The sequence below is a fragment of the Bombus terrestris genome, chromosome 12 (assembly GCF_910591885.1).
Source record: "Bombus terrestris chromosome 12, iyBomTerr1.2, whole genome shotgun sequence".
Taxonomy (NCBI): domain Eukaryota; kingdom Metazoa; phylum Arthropoda; class Insecta; order Hymenoptera; family Apidae; genus Bombus; species Bombus terrestris.
In genome coordinates this window covers 3,155,842-3,171,585 of record NC_063280.1, presented here as the reverse complement: position 1 = coordinate 3,171,585, position 15,744 = coordinate 3,155,842, and the positions used below count along the sequence as shown (strand labels likewise).

Below are 15,744 nucleotides of genomic sequence, written 5' to 3'. Positions count from 1 at the left end.
CTCTATTAGCAACGTTTGAAATATATATTTGCTTTTTTACATTTACCAAATAGAGAAATTATAATTCATACATATTACATTGGTAAACGTGTGAAGGAGGAAGTCAATGTGTTTAATCTACATGCAACAAACGTCAGGTCATAGTGCAAGTGGCTCCGTGATTCAAAGAGGTTAAGAGGGCTGCCTAATAGAAATGGCAGCAATAAAGGGCCTGGGTAGAAATATCCCCTATCTGAGGCAACAATTTGCTGCCCTTTTAGGAAACACCAGTACTAGTGTTAAATTCATATGCATAGTTGTTCTGTTTTCCTATTGCCTTTCTTTCTCCACGGAAACGGTACGTGTATTGAGCGTAACACCAGGTTACCTACTGCCTCCAGTTTTTTGGATTTGGACTGCATTCACCTTCTGTTTCCTTGAGATACATTTCTGGGAAGTATGCGTGGATATTGTGACAGTAGGTCTTTGTGGCAAATTGATCGAACCACTATGGGGCGCGATGGAAATGATGACTTTCTTTGCTATCGTTAATTTTGGCGTCGCTGTATTATCTGCTTTATTTTATTTATTCCTTTATATGTGCACCAACGATCCGGATCTGCTATTTGATATACACATTCATGGACTAACTGGATATATCGCAGGTATATTCTTTATGAATAGCCTTTTGTTGTCATCGAACACATGTCATGTAATATGTGTATATATACACATATATATGTATAGATGTATAATATATTTTGTCATATTTTTTTCAGTATAGTATTATAGTTTTAGATAATATTAAATACATGAAATATATAGAAATTAATTAAAGAAAATTACTTGCATTAACTTGAGACATAATTAATTAATGTTATTTATCTTTGTTTATAGGTGTTGCAGTAGCTGTAAAACAAATAATGCCAGATCATATTTTAATTAAAACACCAATTGGAAAGATTACGAATAGGAATATACCATTAATGGTATGGGTTATGGGAGTGATATTATGGCTTTTTGGATTATTAGAAGGCACTCATCCAACTATGTTTCTTAGTGGTTTATTAATATCATGGATATATCTTAGATTCTATCAAAAACATAACAATGGCACACGTGGTGATATGGCGGATAATTTTACATTTGCAAGGTAAATTTTATTTTAATGTTATTGAAAAACATGAAATTAGATAGAATATTCTTAATCTTATGCATATAAATTTGATTATAGTTTCTTTCCAAATGTCTTACAACCACCAATAGCAGTTGTGAGTAACACTGTACATGGCTTTTTTGTACGAGTTGGAATTTGTAGAAAAGTAGTTAGAAGATTTGACATGTCCAATGCCCCACCTGGTCTCATTATAAATCTTCCTGGTATCGATCCACATGATAGTGAAAGAAGAAGGTTTGACATTCTTTTGCGTTTATTAAAAAATATGCATATAATAAAGTAAAAAGGAAGAACAGTTAGTTCAGTAACAATCTTAAAGTTAATTTTGAAACAATAATATTCGTAGGTTAATAACTGATAATAATTTTCAGGCAAATAGCATTAAAAGCCTTGAGTGAAAGATTGAGCAAGGATCATGCAAAACCATGGCAACAAGAAAGAGCTAAGAAACATTCTCCAGTACCTCCTGCAGTTTCAATCCCAATTCCTGATACTGCTACACCCAAGCCACTTGCATCTCCTCTCATTCCTCAAGTTAGTGTTAACATACATAATCATACTTCTACTAATACGTGATCACATCAAATAGACTGATTTCAAATACATGTATAAATATTTTAAGAAACTTCTAAAGAAAATATTAATAATATGCAACAATATTGATAATATGGCAATGTTTCGTGAGATAGTAATTTTTATATTATAAAACAGAGATACTTTTAGATCTTTCTAATTTGTAATTATACAGCCACATCGAAAAAGCATTTATTTGTTAATGTCTATTGGTAAATTCAAAGAACAATATGTAATATTCAAGCTGTGCCTTGGCGTTTATAACTTTTAATTAATTTGTGTATCCAACCTTAAATCTGTTTTTAAACATATAAACGCCGAGTTGATTTGTTCTTTGATATTACCACATACAAAATGGCATTTTGAACGGTAAATAAATTTATATATATTAACCATAATGCCATATTGCAGATTGTACATTATATAGTCTTTAGAAGATTCTTAACAAGAAATATAGGAAAGCCGATCTTTCTAGTTTGTGATGATATTTTCCAAGAAAATCGCGTTCTTTGTTACTAAGAAACTATAAACTCTATTTATGTAACTGAGTATTGTCGGTAAATGATAAATAATTAAAATTTTTTTAACAAACATGTTGAAGGTCCTGAAATACTGTATAAGTGCAGCAAAGTTCCGTCGTTAATATTATTCAGTAATAGCCGGAAGGTAAAGATACATTACTAATAACAATGAATGAAAATAGACTAGTTTCCAGTGTAATGTAAAATAATTTTACTAGGGACAGATTTAAATTTGAAAAAAGTTATTACTTTACCAACATGTTTTAAAAGATATTTTATACAATCAGGATTACAATTAAATATTCTGTATAGTGTGAAATGTTAATGTACAATACATATACATGTTGAAATGAGATAACGATTATAAAACACAAACATTTTCAGCTTATTTTAAAGTCATACTTTAACAAAAATTGTAGGACGAAATGCTAACTTTTTACATCATGAAAAATGATTCTTTTACAAGAAGAGATGAGTATCAAATGCATTATTTCTGTAGATCTTAAGGCAATTATTTTAGGACACAGAGAACAAGTTTAACTTCAACAAATTATTTTCATATTATTTCAAGCAATAATTATATTTATATCTGTACCTAAATACCTAATATAGGTATATTAAAGATTTTATCTAAATTATAAAATACATGTATATTTTGATTAATACGCATGTATTGCTTGTATACACATAAATTTATATTATTTATGTTCATTGTGTATTTTATTAATTTATTCTACTAATCTTGTCCTATATAGCTCAAATATAGTTAACATAATTCTTACTGCTTATTAGGTACAGGTATTAAAAATGTATTCATTTAATTACATTGTAACACACACATTATTTTCATTTTATATCTGATCTATATTTTCACATGTAACATCCTTTCTTTACTTAAAACAATGCAACGATCAACTATTGTGCCACAAACACATGTTGCAATTTTTTTCGCCATCTATTGATATTTTTAAACAATTGTTAAATATTGATTATTATAGTTTAAAAGTAATTGTTTAAAAATATATATGTATGAAAGGTGAATGGAAAGTAGTTCGTATAAATGTATAGCAATGTGGATAATATTTGATATATCAATAGGTTGTAAATACAAGGAGTGATGTAAAACGTGAAGGGATCAAGACACTATAATGATGCAGTAATTATACATAGATAAATACATTAATACATGTGTGACGGAGTAAGATTAAAAACTATTTTCATGTATGGTTCAAAAGTATCCCTTAAGAATGTATGTTATTCATATTTTGGCCTTCCACTTAAAGATTACTGATAAAAAAATTTTCAAGTACTTTTATTATAAGATTTTTAGTCAATTAATATTTATTATAAATATTACTAGAGTTAAAAAGTGAAAGGCCAGAATGGAGTGTATGAACAAATGAATATTTGTTAATTTCATTAAATACATTATAAGAGTCTAATATAATAATTACACATTATATATATGTACATGTTATATATAATGAGTTTTGTACATATGTTAAAATCGTTACAATCTGTACAATATTAAATTTTACTAAAAAAATACATATTTCCTATTTTCCTATACTGCTTGTAGGATAAAATTATAACAATTAACACTAGATATTCAATACTTAATAGAAATACTTATTTGAAATATTAATATCTTATTATTTAATTTACATTACTCCTAATTTGTTAATTGTATATAAGTAATAAGTATAAAATGTTTTCATATTACATAAAAAAAGTATCTCATTCTTTGTTACAAATCTTCTTTCTTAAACTATAAGTTCAGAAGCGGGAAATAAATAAATATATCTATAGGATGAAAAGAACTTTATTGCTATTATAATATATAATCTTTGTCATTGAATGTTGCAATTATAGTTCTTGAAAAGTATAAAATATTCCGAATATTTTCTAATGGTGGCAGCACATTTTCAATATTTAGAACTACTTTTAATTGTCATAATAATTTTATCACAATTTATATCATACAAGTCTTTACAACAAAGACATATACTTTCTTTACCTATAAAATTGTTGTTGATGCTGTGACCATTGTGTTTGTGGTGGCGGAGCTTGTTGTTGTGGAGGTGGTGGACCATATGATGGATCTTGTATATATCCTGTTGGAGATGGCCTTATTGAAGTTGGTGTAGAAGATACATATTGCTGTTGTTGTTGTGGTGGTGGTGGCACATAAGATACTTGAGCAGGATGCTGTGGTTGCGGATAATATTGTGTTTGAGAAACGGGTGGTGGCACATTATATCCTCCATAATTAACTTGTGGAGGTGGAGGAGGATAATAATGATGACTTTGTTGCGTGTGTATGTCATGTGTTGTCATAGCTGTATCTTGAATAGGTACAGTTATAAGATTTGTTCTTAATGGAGCATTATTTGGCGGTGGAGGTGCAGGATTTTGAGAATAATTCTGCATTGATATTAATGCCTGTGGTCTATGTTGTTGTCTATGCTCCACTGGAGTTTGATTGACCATTGAATTCACTCTAGGATCGTTTCCCATTATGGGTTGAACCATATGTGATTGCACTGATTTTATGCGGGTATTCTGCATAGCAACCGACGAAACTTTTGTTAATTGAGATTCTATCTCTGATTTAGAATGCACATATTGAGGAGGATCAACTTGCATTCCTTGAACTTGCTGTGGTGGAGCTGATATATGTCGATGATTTATATGAGCCTATGTACAAATTGATACAGCTATATGATCAAAATAAATTAATAAAAATTAGAAAATTTGAAAATAAAGAGAAATTACCTGCAAATCTCTTTGACTAAGGTATGTTCTTCTACAACCTGCATTTCCATATCTAGTTCCTCCATGTGTACACATAAACACAGTACCCAAGCCAGTTTGTTCCACTCTAGAAACCTTTTCCATACAACGAGGACAAACTTTATCTTCCCTTTTGGCACAAGATAAGCAAAATACATGTTTGCAAGGTATCTGAAACAAAAATATAAGCATAAAGATTTATGAATATTAAATTAAGAAATATTACTAGAACACTTAAGTCAATTGATTTTATAATGGTTTAGTCTATGCTAAAGATATACTATGCTTATTTTTTAAGCTTTTATGACTTAGATATTAACTATTAAAAATTTATTAGATTTGATTTATATGTATATAAATATATATTTGTTTTAATATCTTTTCCTCATAAAAGAAACTCTCACCATACGTCCATAAATAAGAATTGGTTTCAAACATTTATCACAACAATGTATCATAGGATTTAACACTTTTTCTCCAATGAGATTTACTCTGTGATCCCATCTTAAACGTAGCATTGGTTCAGGCGGTCCTCTATTGATAGTTGTAAAAGTTGGGGCTTCCAATTGTGATATATCAGCTTCCAAGTCAAACTGTTGCTCCAAAGGAAGCTGCTGTGTTGGTGGAGCTTCATGTTCTTCTAATTCTGTTCCAACAACTTCAGTTGGAGCTTCTTCTACTTGTTGAGGAGTATCTTCTTCATCACTTTCAATGACCTATTTGAAATATATATACAATGAAATAATAACATCAGCTAAGTAGGAGAGATATTAAAAAAATAAAGAGATAAATTAAAGAAATAAATTAATCGAAAATGTAAAACTAAAAGAACATTCAGATTTACCTTTACTTGTTTCTTAGACCTTCCTCTAGCTCTCCCTCGTGTTCTACCACGTGCTCTACCACGAGTTCTGCCTCTCATTCTTTTACCACCATCTTCCTCCATCACTATAATTATAAAAATTTAGAAACCTAATCATCTATTATACAATCATTAATTTTTAGAAACATAAGATCAAAGAAATAGTACATTAGTTATTATCTCAAAAATTAAACAAACAAATAATCAGTAATAAAAGTATGGTTTAATTCGATTGATTCGACGTTTTATATATTTTATTGTAAGGTATATTTTAATTTCAAAATTGTATGTCGGTAAGGCGGTACTTACCTAATTATGTAGGTTATATTTCTAGTTCTGGGTAATAGATTATAATATCAATTATCATATTTATTGATAAATGCTTTAATTTACTGAGAATAAAATGTTTACACCTAACAATTAAAAAGTTGAATTTTTTTATTATTGGACTATGTAACGTCTTGCACTGAATCTAGTTAGACCACATACATATATGTATGAATGAAGAAATAAGCTGTTGCTACAATCTCCATTGTAGTAATCCATGTGACGTAGTATTTTGTTGTTACCTTGGAGACGACAGTCTACTTCACACAAAATGCAAAGTCGTATATTGAAACAAAGTACCCTGCATCTTTATGTTTATCATTGCATTTTGGCTAATGTTAGTCAATATAAACTTGATTAATTTAATAATTTTACTCTTTTTTGAAATTATCCTAAATAATGTAAAATTATGTAAAAAATATGATTAAATAAAATTGTTACTTTACATTATAATGTGTTCATAACTGAAGACAACTTCAAGGTAATCCAATGGAGGGAGTAGTTCTGAAATCGAAGACAACTTAAGTGTTTTTAACATAATATTTAAGTACCTTATTTTGTAATTTGTAACAATTTATTTGTAACAATAAGTTTTATAAAAGATGTCTTGCTGTTCAGGAGATGAGGATGACGAACAACGGCCTGAGCCGACACGTGTGCGAGGATGCACAGATATTTTCTGGCTTTGTTGCTTTATAGTATTTTGGTTTCTTATGGTATGTAAATGAATGTATCATTAAATTTTATCTTAAAAGTATATGCAATTAAAAATGTTATTAAACATCTTTTACATAACAATATGTATAATTTTTGTATACAAATGTACTATTTGTTAATGGTGATATTATATTACAGATCTTAATAGCAGCTTTTGCTCTTGTTTATGGCAACCCTTTACGACTTATTAATGGATATGATAGCTTTGGAAACACTTGTGGTATGAAAAATAACCCAAAATTTGGGAGTATGGAATTATCTGGACAAGATACTAGTGATAAACCGTTAGTATTAATATAAAAATTATCATTTTTACAAATAAAATATAGGCAAAAGAATATAAAGTCTCATGAAATTGATTATTTTAGATTCCTATTCTTTTTGGATATATATAATGTTACACAATCCTTAAAAATTTGTGTAAAGAAGTGTCCAGATCGAACTATGACAACAATGAATGATATATGTAAATTTTATGAAGAAACAGGATCTCAACTTTGTCATGACAAGCCAGGAAATGATCTAAGTGCTTGTAGTAATGGAAATAGAAAAAATAAAACTGGTTCTTGTCCTGGGTTACCAGTGTATAATAGTATACCAGTTCTTAATCGTTGTATTCCTAAAGCTATTAAAGATGTGGGAGAAACTATAATTGCAAATTTATATGGCCTTATTAATTCTTGGGATATTATTGAACAAATTTTAGGAGATTTGTATAAAACATGGAGAGAGATTTTGTCTTTATCCTTCTTAGCTTTTGGTATGAAATTTATTATATTCATTGTTAATTCTATATGTTCTATAAAAATAATTCAATGAAATGTTTCATTTCAGTCTTATCTCTCTTTATGATTGCCATATTTCATTTATTAGCAAGTATTGTAACATGGATTGTGATGATTCTTGTCAGCATAACTACTATAGGTAAATTATTGAAATACAAAAAAGTGTTAAAAAATCTGATTATTTAAACTGTTATTCAATAGAATGTAATTCATATATTTGATTGTATAGCTGGAAGTGTATTATTATGGTGGACATATATAGAGATTAAAAGAACTTTGGATAAGACTAATCCAAATCAGCTTCTAGAAGAATCTGTTAGAAATGAAAGAGCGTTTCTAGCCTTTTCTATTATTGCAACAATAATAACTGTAAGTAACTATCATTAACTATTACTTTTTTGTTTGGTTAAAATATTTGTTTCTCTTATAAATTTTCATATATTTTAGGTCATTTTATTATTAGTTTTAAGCATATTAAGAAAACGTATTGGATTTATGACAGCATTATTCAAAGAAAGTGCTAAATGTTTAGCAGAATTACCAGGTTTATTTTTTCAACCCTTATTAACGTTTACTGCTCTGATATTATTTTTTGCATTTTGGGTAACTGTAATTCTTTGCCTTGCTACAGCCAGTAAGTATTTTAATTTGTCTGTGTTGCATAATCTCAAAATAGAAGTAATATTTATATAACAATGCAAAAATTATAGATTATCCTGGAACAAAATCTGTGCAGATGTATAAAAGTCATATATTTGATCCTCTAAATTTTAGTCTAATTAGAGAAAAAAGTGCATATGTAGAAGAAAGGAAATTTGACTTTTCTCTTGACTCATTTAAAAGTAAGTCTGTACTAACATATCTAACATGCCCCTTTTTTAATTTAGCATTTGTTATTACCATTAAAGTGTTTTAGCTTTCACACTTGTGGAATATGTAGACCCAACTTGGGTAAAATATATGTGGTGGGTGTATATCATAGGATTAATATGGACGTCTGAATTCATTATTTCTTGCCAAGATATGGTGATATCAGGAGCTGTAGCTCACTGGTATTTCAGGTAATATTATAAGAACAATTGTCTTGTGCATATAAATAAAGTAGAATATATATATTTATATGATATATATATTTATTATTTCAGAGGCAAAGACGCTAGTGCATCCCCAGTATGTTCTGCTATGGGAAATTTAGTTAGTTATCACCTAGGTTCTGTAGCTTGTGGTTCATTTTTAATAACACTTTTTAAGTTACCTCGTTTGATCTTGACATATCTTTATGCTAAGTATGTTTTACTAATAAACATAGATGAGTCTATAAGATGTATAAAATATAAAAATTTGTAATATAAATATTCCATAGATTCGAGAAAAGCAAAGAAACATCTCCATGTGCACAGTGTGGTTTAAAATGCTGCATATGCTGTTTTTATTGCTTAGAAAAATTTATTCGATATATGAATCATAACGCATATACTGTAGTTGCCATTGAAGGAACACACTTTTGCAATGCAGCTAAAATCGTATGTTATAATTTATTTTCATCTGCTAAAAATTTATAAAACTAATGCTATAGAAAATATAATGCAATAATTTACATTTTTCTACTTTTGTAGGCATTTACAGCTCTTGTTAGTAATGCTTTACAAATTGCGGTAATTAATGGAATAGGAGATTTTATTCTATTTTTGGGTAAATGTTTTGTCACTGCTGCAACAGGGAGTGTTGGATTGCTATTTATGAAACAGGATCCCAGATTACATTTTTATGCAGCACCAATTTTTGTTATCTGTGTTTTTGCATTTTTTATTGCTCATTGTATTATTTCTCTTTATGAGGTATATTATAAAGATTGTTTATATGAATAGATTACATGAATCATATACATATTTATCATTTCATGTTTTATTACAGACTGTAATAGATACACTGTTTCTTTGTATCTGTGAGGACAAGAATTTAAATGGAGAGAATGGAAAGTGGCGTCAGTCAGCATTAGCTCAAATTGGATCTAATACTAGTTCAAATGGACAACAATCACATGAATTAATACCAATGAACACATAAGTATTATGCTAGAGCACAAACTTCCTTCCCAATATTCCTTCACTTTTATAGATGCTTTTATGCTACATTATATCATCACATTATATCATAAAATTAAGATCATCATATACATACATATATACTATTATACATACATTATATAATATTATATAATAATAGTGTAATAGCAATTATATAATATATATATGTATGTACATATGATTACGAATATGTACCTTACATTGAAGTTATAAGCTATATTTATATAACAGCTTAAACTTATCAATTAACAAATCTTTTTATACATCTAAAACTACTGCCATATATGTACAAAATATCTTTGATTTGTAACTCAGGATTTCTAATCAGTTTTTAATCAGTTTAGCATATCCTTAAAAAATGCATAAAAATGATATTAATTAGTATTTCTAAAAGCTATTACACGAAAACCATGAAAATTATGTATTTTGATTATAAAAATATTAAATTAAGAAAAGATCAACGGCCGTTTATATTTTATGTACGATTTTGTAAAATTTATTAGTAAAAGTATTGTTTGCTATTTTTATAATACTTACTATATATGGAGAATACAGATTTTAATCATGCATTTTTTAAAGTCCTTAGATACATATATTTTCATAAAAACATCAACAAAAAAAATTGGTTTTTACTATCTTGGAGAGAATACGGTTTTCTTTTCCTTTTAGAATTGTTATCAGTATTTATAAATGTAACATAAATATATAATTTTCTATATAATGAAAATAATGAATGACACAACTGAAGATGTGAAAAATGATATGAAAGATCTACAAGTGCTATTATTCACTAAAATCGAAAGAACTAAGTATGTATACTACGGAATCGTGACGTCGAGACTGAATTATTTTGGATTTGTAAAATCTAAATTGAACTACCCCAATGTTATTGCAACCTCAATTTCTATACTTATGTGATTCCGTAATACATTTGTGTTGGTTCTAAGGTCTTTAATATCTTATCTTCTAGTTCTGAAATACATTATTATCATGTGGTATATGCAAATAATAAAATATTTTTGTATGTTTTATTTTAGGTGCTTTTTTAATATTAAGTGAAAAAAGAAAAGTATAATGTGTAACTATAATAACCATCTCGCTATTTTTAAATTTTAAATCTATACCTGAATTTTCATACCTGAATGATTGTTATTGTTTAAATAATTCTTAATTAACATCTTAAGTCAATTTAAATTTGAGCTTAGAGTTTATACATGAAAACATACAAGCATCTGCATTAATATGCAATGTATAAGGTATCCTATAAAGTGTGCTTTAATGTAACTAAATCAAGTACAAATATGTGCCAGCGCAATTTATAACGCGATAAGAATCTATGAATAACTTTATGTAGTATTATCAAATGACATATACTACGATAATAAATTTACTTTTATTTCAAGCCTATATAATACATTATAATATATTATACATATATATATATATATATATATATATACACATTATAACGTAGAATATTATCTTATTATCGATGGAATCAAATATTCGTTTTCTGTCTATATCTTTGTTTATGAATTATATTAAGTGCAATAATGTAATTTTTTTCTTCAATGATGTGTAATTATACAAAGTAATTATACATGTTTATTCAATCGTATTTAACATTATGCATTTTATACAAACTGTTTTAAATAAATCACGTTGCTATGTAGTTCTATGAAAATGTATGTGCAGTATATAAATTATATAAAATTTAAACAAGATATGTATAAAGTTCATATACGTGTATTTTATATATTTTAGATTGCTAATTCTTCTGGGCTTGTCTTTATAAAGTATGTATATTACACTGTATGAAGAATAAAAATATATTGTTTATGAAATAGTTAAACAAAATTTTATTAACGTAATATTATTACAATATAATAGAAACTTTTGAATGCAATGTTACAGTATTAATTCCTTTTTTTTCTTTTTAGAATTATTTTTTTTTATCTTCTTCCCTAATCGCATCTTAATTTTTTTTCTCTTTCCATTATCATTAGCCTGTACTTCTTTTGTTTCTTTCTGTTGTAATTCTATTGCTTTCTCTAATGGATCACCTTTAAATATTTCATCCATGGGATTTAATGAATATGATTCCTTTGGTTTACTACTCTCTTGTGCCACTTTCTGTTCTACCTTATTTATGTATTTACCAGCAATATTCTTCTTCAAAGACTGTCGAAACTGTAATATTTAAAATGTTATAATTATTAAATTTAGTACTTTTAATTTTGTCACACATTAAATTTATCACAAGAATTTGATTGATTTATACCTTAGCAGGGGATATATAAGAAGGATTATCCCAAAGTACTTCTCCACTAAAGCTATTAGCAAATATTTTTATTGGATTTAATACAAATCTTGGACCTATTTCAGCTAAACCTCCATCTTCTGTTAAAATTTGAAAATTTCTAAACCATATTCTATTGTCTAATATAGTGAATGTATATATATGGTCAAAAAATGGTTGACTCTTAGGATGATGATTAGGAACACCAAAGATTTGAACAAACAATTCTTTCAACAAACCATAATGTGGTTTTGTGTTAAAATTCTCATCAAATGATAACAATGGTCTAGAACCTCTTAAACAATTTCCAGTCATTTTTAATTCTGCCATAGTATAAACTACAACATAGAAGTCATTAATCCATTTGTGACATTAAGATTATTTATAATATGATATAATATGAGTTTATAGAATTTAACATTCTATAATTAAGTATTATAATACGTACTATTTTCAACAAGAAATTTTGCACATGGTCCTACCGAAATGTTAGAAAACCATAAATATAAATCCCTTTTTCTTCTGCCTTCAAATAATATTGATTTATTGCAATTTTTCATTTCACATATTTCATTAATCACTTGTAAATTTTTAGTACGTTCTATTTTAGATTCAGGGCGATGGTGAGGCATAAGAGTTTTTAAATCATCCATGAGATGACGATGTCTATAGCTGATTCCCCTAGTAGCAAATACTAACACTCTTTGCTTATTAATCCATTTTATCTATAACATAAAATGAAAATGTATAACAAATTTATTACCAATTGAAATATGTTTTATATATATTTATATCTCTACTTGCTAGAAGTTGAATAAAACAGAAAAAAGATATTTTTAAACCTTTTTTGGTGGCGGCTCATCGGATATTCTTTTTGCTGGTAAAACTTCGGGTTGTGGTATATTTTCTTTATTAAGATTATCGATTCGTTTACGTTTTAATTCCTTTTTCGCCATTATTAATTCGAAGGACTCACATAAATAAATATAAAAATGTTTCCAAGAGTAAGGTTAACTGTACAAGAATATATTACACGTGCTCCCCCTATCATGGAGGCAATAAAACTACACAGACTACATATGGATATTCTGTTCAACATAAACAAAATTTGATTATTGGGGCTGCAACTATTGGCTGTTGACTAGTGAAACTCAAATACCACTATATGTATGTATTTAACGTAGGTACATAATTTATTGTATTTAAAATACAATGCCTGGATTTATGTAAAATAATTTAATTAATTTTGTAATTTATATTACGTTTTATTAGATATCAATCACATTGTAGGATATAATAAATCATATTTATATGTAGTATATAGTATAAGCTCTATAATTTTATAGACTATATAAGTATTAAATTAGAAAATATACTAGTCATTAATAAAAAATAATGTAACATAACGTTAACCATTGATATACATATATATATAGACAATTAAATTTCTGTGAAAATAGTACGACATGAACATAATAATCGAGATCATGAATTGGCGTATAATTTTGTTAGGTATACTGATTTTTAAAAGAGGAATTTGTTATGAAAAGTGTAAGCCAAATATAGGTGAGTAAAAGAATATACTAATGATATAAAATAATTTTATGTAATATTTTTACGTTTAAAACATAAGAAAATTGAGGCAAAGCAAATGTATTTCAACTGATTTCAAGCAATGAAGCATATTATTTTCACGTTTAATAAGATATATAACAATAATTGAAAACTTTGTTTTTTTAGCAATTATTGGAGGTGGTATTGGTGGCGCAGCAAGTTCTCATTTTCTTACAGAACTATTTAATAATAATCTTAATATCGATTTATACGAAGCAAAAATTATCGGTGGGCGTTTGGCCACTATAAAAATTGACGGTAATGAATTCGAAGCTGGAGGTTCAGTCATACATCCTCACAATAAATATATGCGAAATTTTGTTGAATTACTCGGTACTTTGTTTTCTTATTTTTACATTTCTACAGATATAATTTCATAAATATCTAAAATGTACGTCTGTTGATTTAGGTTTAGAACACAGACCATCTAAAGGTAAAAGAACAAGTATTTGGAATGGCAATGAAATTATATTTGAAGAGAGTAACTGGAAGATATTATCATTTATTAAATTAATTTACAGATATGGTGTTCAGCCATTCAGTCTCAACAGGTATCCCATATGTATTCTTAAAAAAGTATATCAAACATCCCATCACATATATTTGATATTACAGTAATAGTTGATTTTATTAATTTTAAACAGATACGTAACTTCTGTAATAAATAACTTTGAAAAAATATACCATCTACAGGATGATGGAGAAGTTTTCATGAATATCAGTAGTCTTTTGTTATCTATGAATCCTGAATTTCCAAAGTTGTTAGAGAAATCTATTAAAAGTGAAATTTTGAATCTGGGTTATTCAGAAAAAATAATTAATGAACTTGTGAAGACAACATTAGTAGTAAATTATGGGCAGGATACAAATGTTCATAGTTTTGTTGGTTTTGTGTCTTTAGCTGGAGCAGGTTTTAATTTGTGGTCTGTAAAAGGGGGAAATAAAAAGGTTGTTTTTTTTTTTTGTTAATTTTGTAGAAAAGATATTTTCATTTCATAGTCAATCATTGTACTAATATTTTAGGTACCTGAACATTTAATATATAGAAATAAACAAGTAAATGTTGTGCCTTCACATGTGACTAAAATTGTTAACATACTAAACAATGGTACTCAAAATTTATATGAAGTGCATTATCATAATCAAGGTATGATGTAAAAATGATAAATGATATTTTTATAACGATTAAGGAATGATTTCTATTTCAGACAGTACAAATATAATGAAAGCAACATATGATATTGTAATACTGGCAATTCCACTTATCCATAATCAAGAATTTCCTATAACTTTTGAAGGGTTTCCAAACAATGATTTTTTCAGTCCTGCGAAGTACCATGAAACTATAGCTACATTCGTGAAAGCAGATTTAAAACCACACTATTTTGGCTTAGAGGCAGAATTAGATAATATTTTAAGCTGTGATCCTAACAGAACGATAATTAGTTCTTTGGGAAGGTTAAATTCTGTAGAAGGTTCAATGAAGAATAGTAATGTTTGGAAAATATTTAGCAATAAACCTTTAAAGTCAAATACTATAAATGGAATGTTTTCAAATGTAAGACTACTTTATAATATTTATATAAACTATGATATATATGACATGCAACATAAAATTAATTTGTTATATTTAAGATTCAAGAAATAAAACAGATTGCTTGGAAGGCATATCCTGAATATTCAACAAAAATTCATGAAGCAAAATTTAAATTGCATAATGCACTCTATCATGTTAATGCTATTGAATGGATAGCTAGTGCAATGGAAATGAGTGCAATAGGTGGAAGAAATGTTGCATTATTAGCACATAGAGATTTTTTTAGAAAGTCTTGTTTTGAAAAAACTATAAAAACAAGTTCACTTAAAAAAAAATTATCCACTGAATTGTAATATAAGATTAGTATAAAACAGATAATATTAGTTTTAATTTTAAAAATTGTAAAATGTGTATAATTTTTGTAATAAAGCTATCATTTAAATTACTGTAATATTTTTTATTACAAACATGAA

General features: G+C 27.4%; 5 protein-coding genes across 8 annotated transcripts; 3 read left to right on the top strand and 2 right to left on the bottom strand.

Annotated features, from left to right (window-relative positions):
• Nucleotides 1-98: 98 nt before the first annotated feature.
• LOC100649854 (transmembrane protein 115) lies at nucleotides 99-3,819 on the top strand. Its single transcript, XM_020865900.2, has 4 exons — nucleotides 99-644; nucleotides 877-1,132; nucleotides 1,214-1,390; nucleotides 1,528-3,819. Exons 1-4 carry the CDS (start codon nucleotides 194-196, stop codon nucleotides 1,730-1,732), a joined length of 1,089 nt encoding a protein of 362 aa, XP_020721559.1. The 5' UTR covers nucleotides 99-193; the 3' UTR covers nucleotides 1,733-3,819.
• A 235-nt stretch (nucleotides 3,820-4,054) lies between these two features.
• On the bottom strand, nucleotides 4,055-6,476 carry LOC100649743 (E3 ubiquitin-protein ligase Hakai). The gene is made up of 5 exons (XM_003399463.4): nucleotides 6,215-6,476; nucleotides 5,888-5,991; nucleotides 5,448-5,759; nucleotides 5,026-5,214; nucleotides 4,055-4,947 (listed from the first exon to the last, which is right to left on the bottom strand). Exons 2-5 carry the CDS (start codon nucleotides 5,987-5,989, stop codon nucleotides 4,264-4,266), a joined length of 1,287 nt encoding a protein of 428 aa, XP_003399511.1. The 5' UTR covers nucleotides 5,990-5,991; nucleotides 6,215-6,476; the 3' UTR covers nucleotides 4,055-4,263.
• A 217-nt stretch (nucleotides 6,477-6,693) lies between these two features.
• LOC100649147 (choline transporter-like 1) lies at nucleotides 6,694-11,665 on the top strand. The gene is made up of 12 exons (XM_003399458.4): nucleotides 6,694-6,948; nucleotides 7,088-7,233; nucleotides 7,318-7,709; nucleotides 7,784-7,873; nucleotides 7,964-8,103; nucleotides 8,182-8,368; nucleotides 8,445-8,576; nucleotides 8,651-8,795; nucleotides 8,880-9,020; nucleotides 9,098-9,257; nucleotides 9,351-9,572; nucleotides 9,649-11,665. The coding sequence occupies exons 1-12, from the start codon at nucleotides 6,835-6,837 to the stop codon at nucleotides 9,799-9,801; spliced, it is 2,022 nt and encodes a 673-aa protein (XP_003399506.1). The 5' UTR covers nucleotides 6,694-6,834; the 3' UTR covers nucleotides 9,802-11,665.
• LOC100649511 (ribosome biogenesis protein BRX1 homolog) lies at nucleotides 11,657-13,099 on the bottom strand. Its single transcript, XM_003399461.4, has 4 exons — nucleotides 12,963-13,099; nucleotides 12,569-12,845; nucleotides 12,103-12,458; nucleotides 11,657-12,011 (listed from the first exon to the last, which is right to left on the bottom strand). The coding sequence occupies exons 1-4, from the start codon at nucleotides 13,074-13,076 to the stop codon at nucleotides 11,730-11,732; spliced, it is 1,029 nt and encodes a 342-aa protein (XP_003399509.2). The 5' UTR covers nucleotides 13,077-13,099; the 3' UTR covers nucleotides 11,657-11,729.
• Nucleotides 13,100-13,163: 64 nt separating this feature from the next.
• Nucleotides 13,164-15,717, top strand: LOC100649389 (prenylcysteine oxidase). 4 transcript variants are annotated; one of them, XM_020865898.2, is made up of 8 exons: nucleotides 13,164-13,300; nucleotides 13,633-13,686; nucleotides 13,861-14,067; nucleotides 14,144-14,285; nucleotides 14,379-14,682; nucleotides 14,758-14,881; nucleotides 14,943-15,292; nucleotides 15,370-15,717. In XM_020865898.2, exons 3-8 carry the CDS (start codon nucleotides 14,043-14,045, stop codon nucleotides 15,622-15,624), a joined length of 1,200 nt encoding a protein of 399 aa, XP_020721557.2. In that variant the 5' UTR covers nucleotides 13,164-13,300; nucleotides 13,633-13,686; nucleotides 13,861-14,042; the 3' UTR covers nucleotides 15,625-15,717. The 4 variants fall into 4 exon arrangements, with proteins under 4 accessions (XP_020721557.2, XP_048267083.1, XP_012169952.3 ...); XM_012314562.3 differs by having other exon boundaries at nucleotides 13,271-13,304; XM_048411126.1 differs by lacking the exon at nucleotides 13,633-13,686 and having other exon boundaries at nucleotides 13,181-13,300.
• Nucleotides 15,718-15,744: the final 27 nt, after the last annotated feature.

Excerpts from the sequence above, each read along its gene's own strand:
- LOC100649854 (XM_020865900.2), top strand. The coding sequence starts at position 194 with ATGGCAGCAATAAAGGGCCTGGGTAGAAATATCCCCTATCTGAGGCAA. Across the intron at positions 645-876 it reads ACTAACTGGATATATCGCAG|GTGTTGCAGTAGCTGTAAAA; the intron begins GTATATTCTTTA and ends CTTTGTTTATAG. Across the intron at positions 1,133-1,213 it reads GATAATTTTACATTTGCAAG|TTTCTTTCCAAATGTCTTAC; the intron begins GTAAATTTTATT and ends ATTTGATTATAG.
- LOC100649743 (XM_003399463.4), bottom strand. The coding sequence starts at position 5,989 with ATGGAGGAAGATGGTGGTAAAAGAATGAGAGGCAGAACTCGTGGTAGA. Across the intron at positions 5,215-5,447 it reads TTCTTATTTATGGACGTATG|ATACCTTGCAAACATGTATT; the intron begins GTGAGAGTTTCT and ends TTTTTGTTTCAG. Across the intron at positions 4,948-5,025 it reads TTAGTCAAAGAGATTTGCAG|GCTCATATAAATCATCGACA; the intron begins GTAATTTCTCTT and ends ATTTGTACATAG.
- LOC100649147 (XM_003399458.4), top strand. The coding sequence starts at position 6,835 with ATGTCTTGCTGTTCAGGAGATGAGGATGACGAACAACGGCCTGAGCCG. Across the intron at positions 8,577-8,650 it reads TTCTCTTGACTCATTTAAAA|CTTTCACACTTGTGGAATAT; the intron begins GTAAGTCTGTAC and ends AAAGTGTTTTAG. Across the intron at positions 9,258-9,350 it reads TTTGCAATGCAGCTAAAATC|GCATTTACAGCTCTTGTTAG; the intron begins GTATGTTATAAT and ends CTACTTTTGTAG.
- LOC100649511 (XM_003399461.4), bottom strand. The coding sequence starts at position 13,076 with ATGGCGAAAAAGGAATTAAAACGTAAACGAATCGATAATCTTAATAAA. Across the intron at positions 12,846-12,962 it reads ATGAGCCGCCACCAAAAAAG|ATAAAATGGATTAATAAGCA; the intron begins GTTTAAAAATAT and ends TTTATGTTATAG. Across the intron at positions 12,012-12,102 it reads CTTATATATCCCCTGCTAAG|TTTCGACAGTCTTTGAAGAA; the intron begins GTATAAATCAAT and ends TAAATATTACAG.
- LOC100649389 (XM_020865897.2), top strand. The coding sequence starts at position 13,587 with ATGAACATAATAATCGAGATCATGAATTGGCGTATAATTTTGTTAGGT. Across the intron at positions 14,683-14,757 it reads TAAAAGGGGGAAATAAAAAG|GTACCTGAACATTTAATATA; the intron begins GTTGTTTTTTTT and ends CTAATATTTTAG. Across the intron at positions 15,293-15,369 it reads TAAATGGAATGTTTTCAAAT|ATTCAAGAAATAAAACAGAT; the intron begins GTAAGACTACTT and ends GTTATATTTAAG.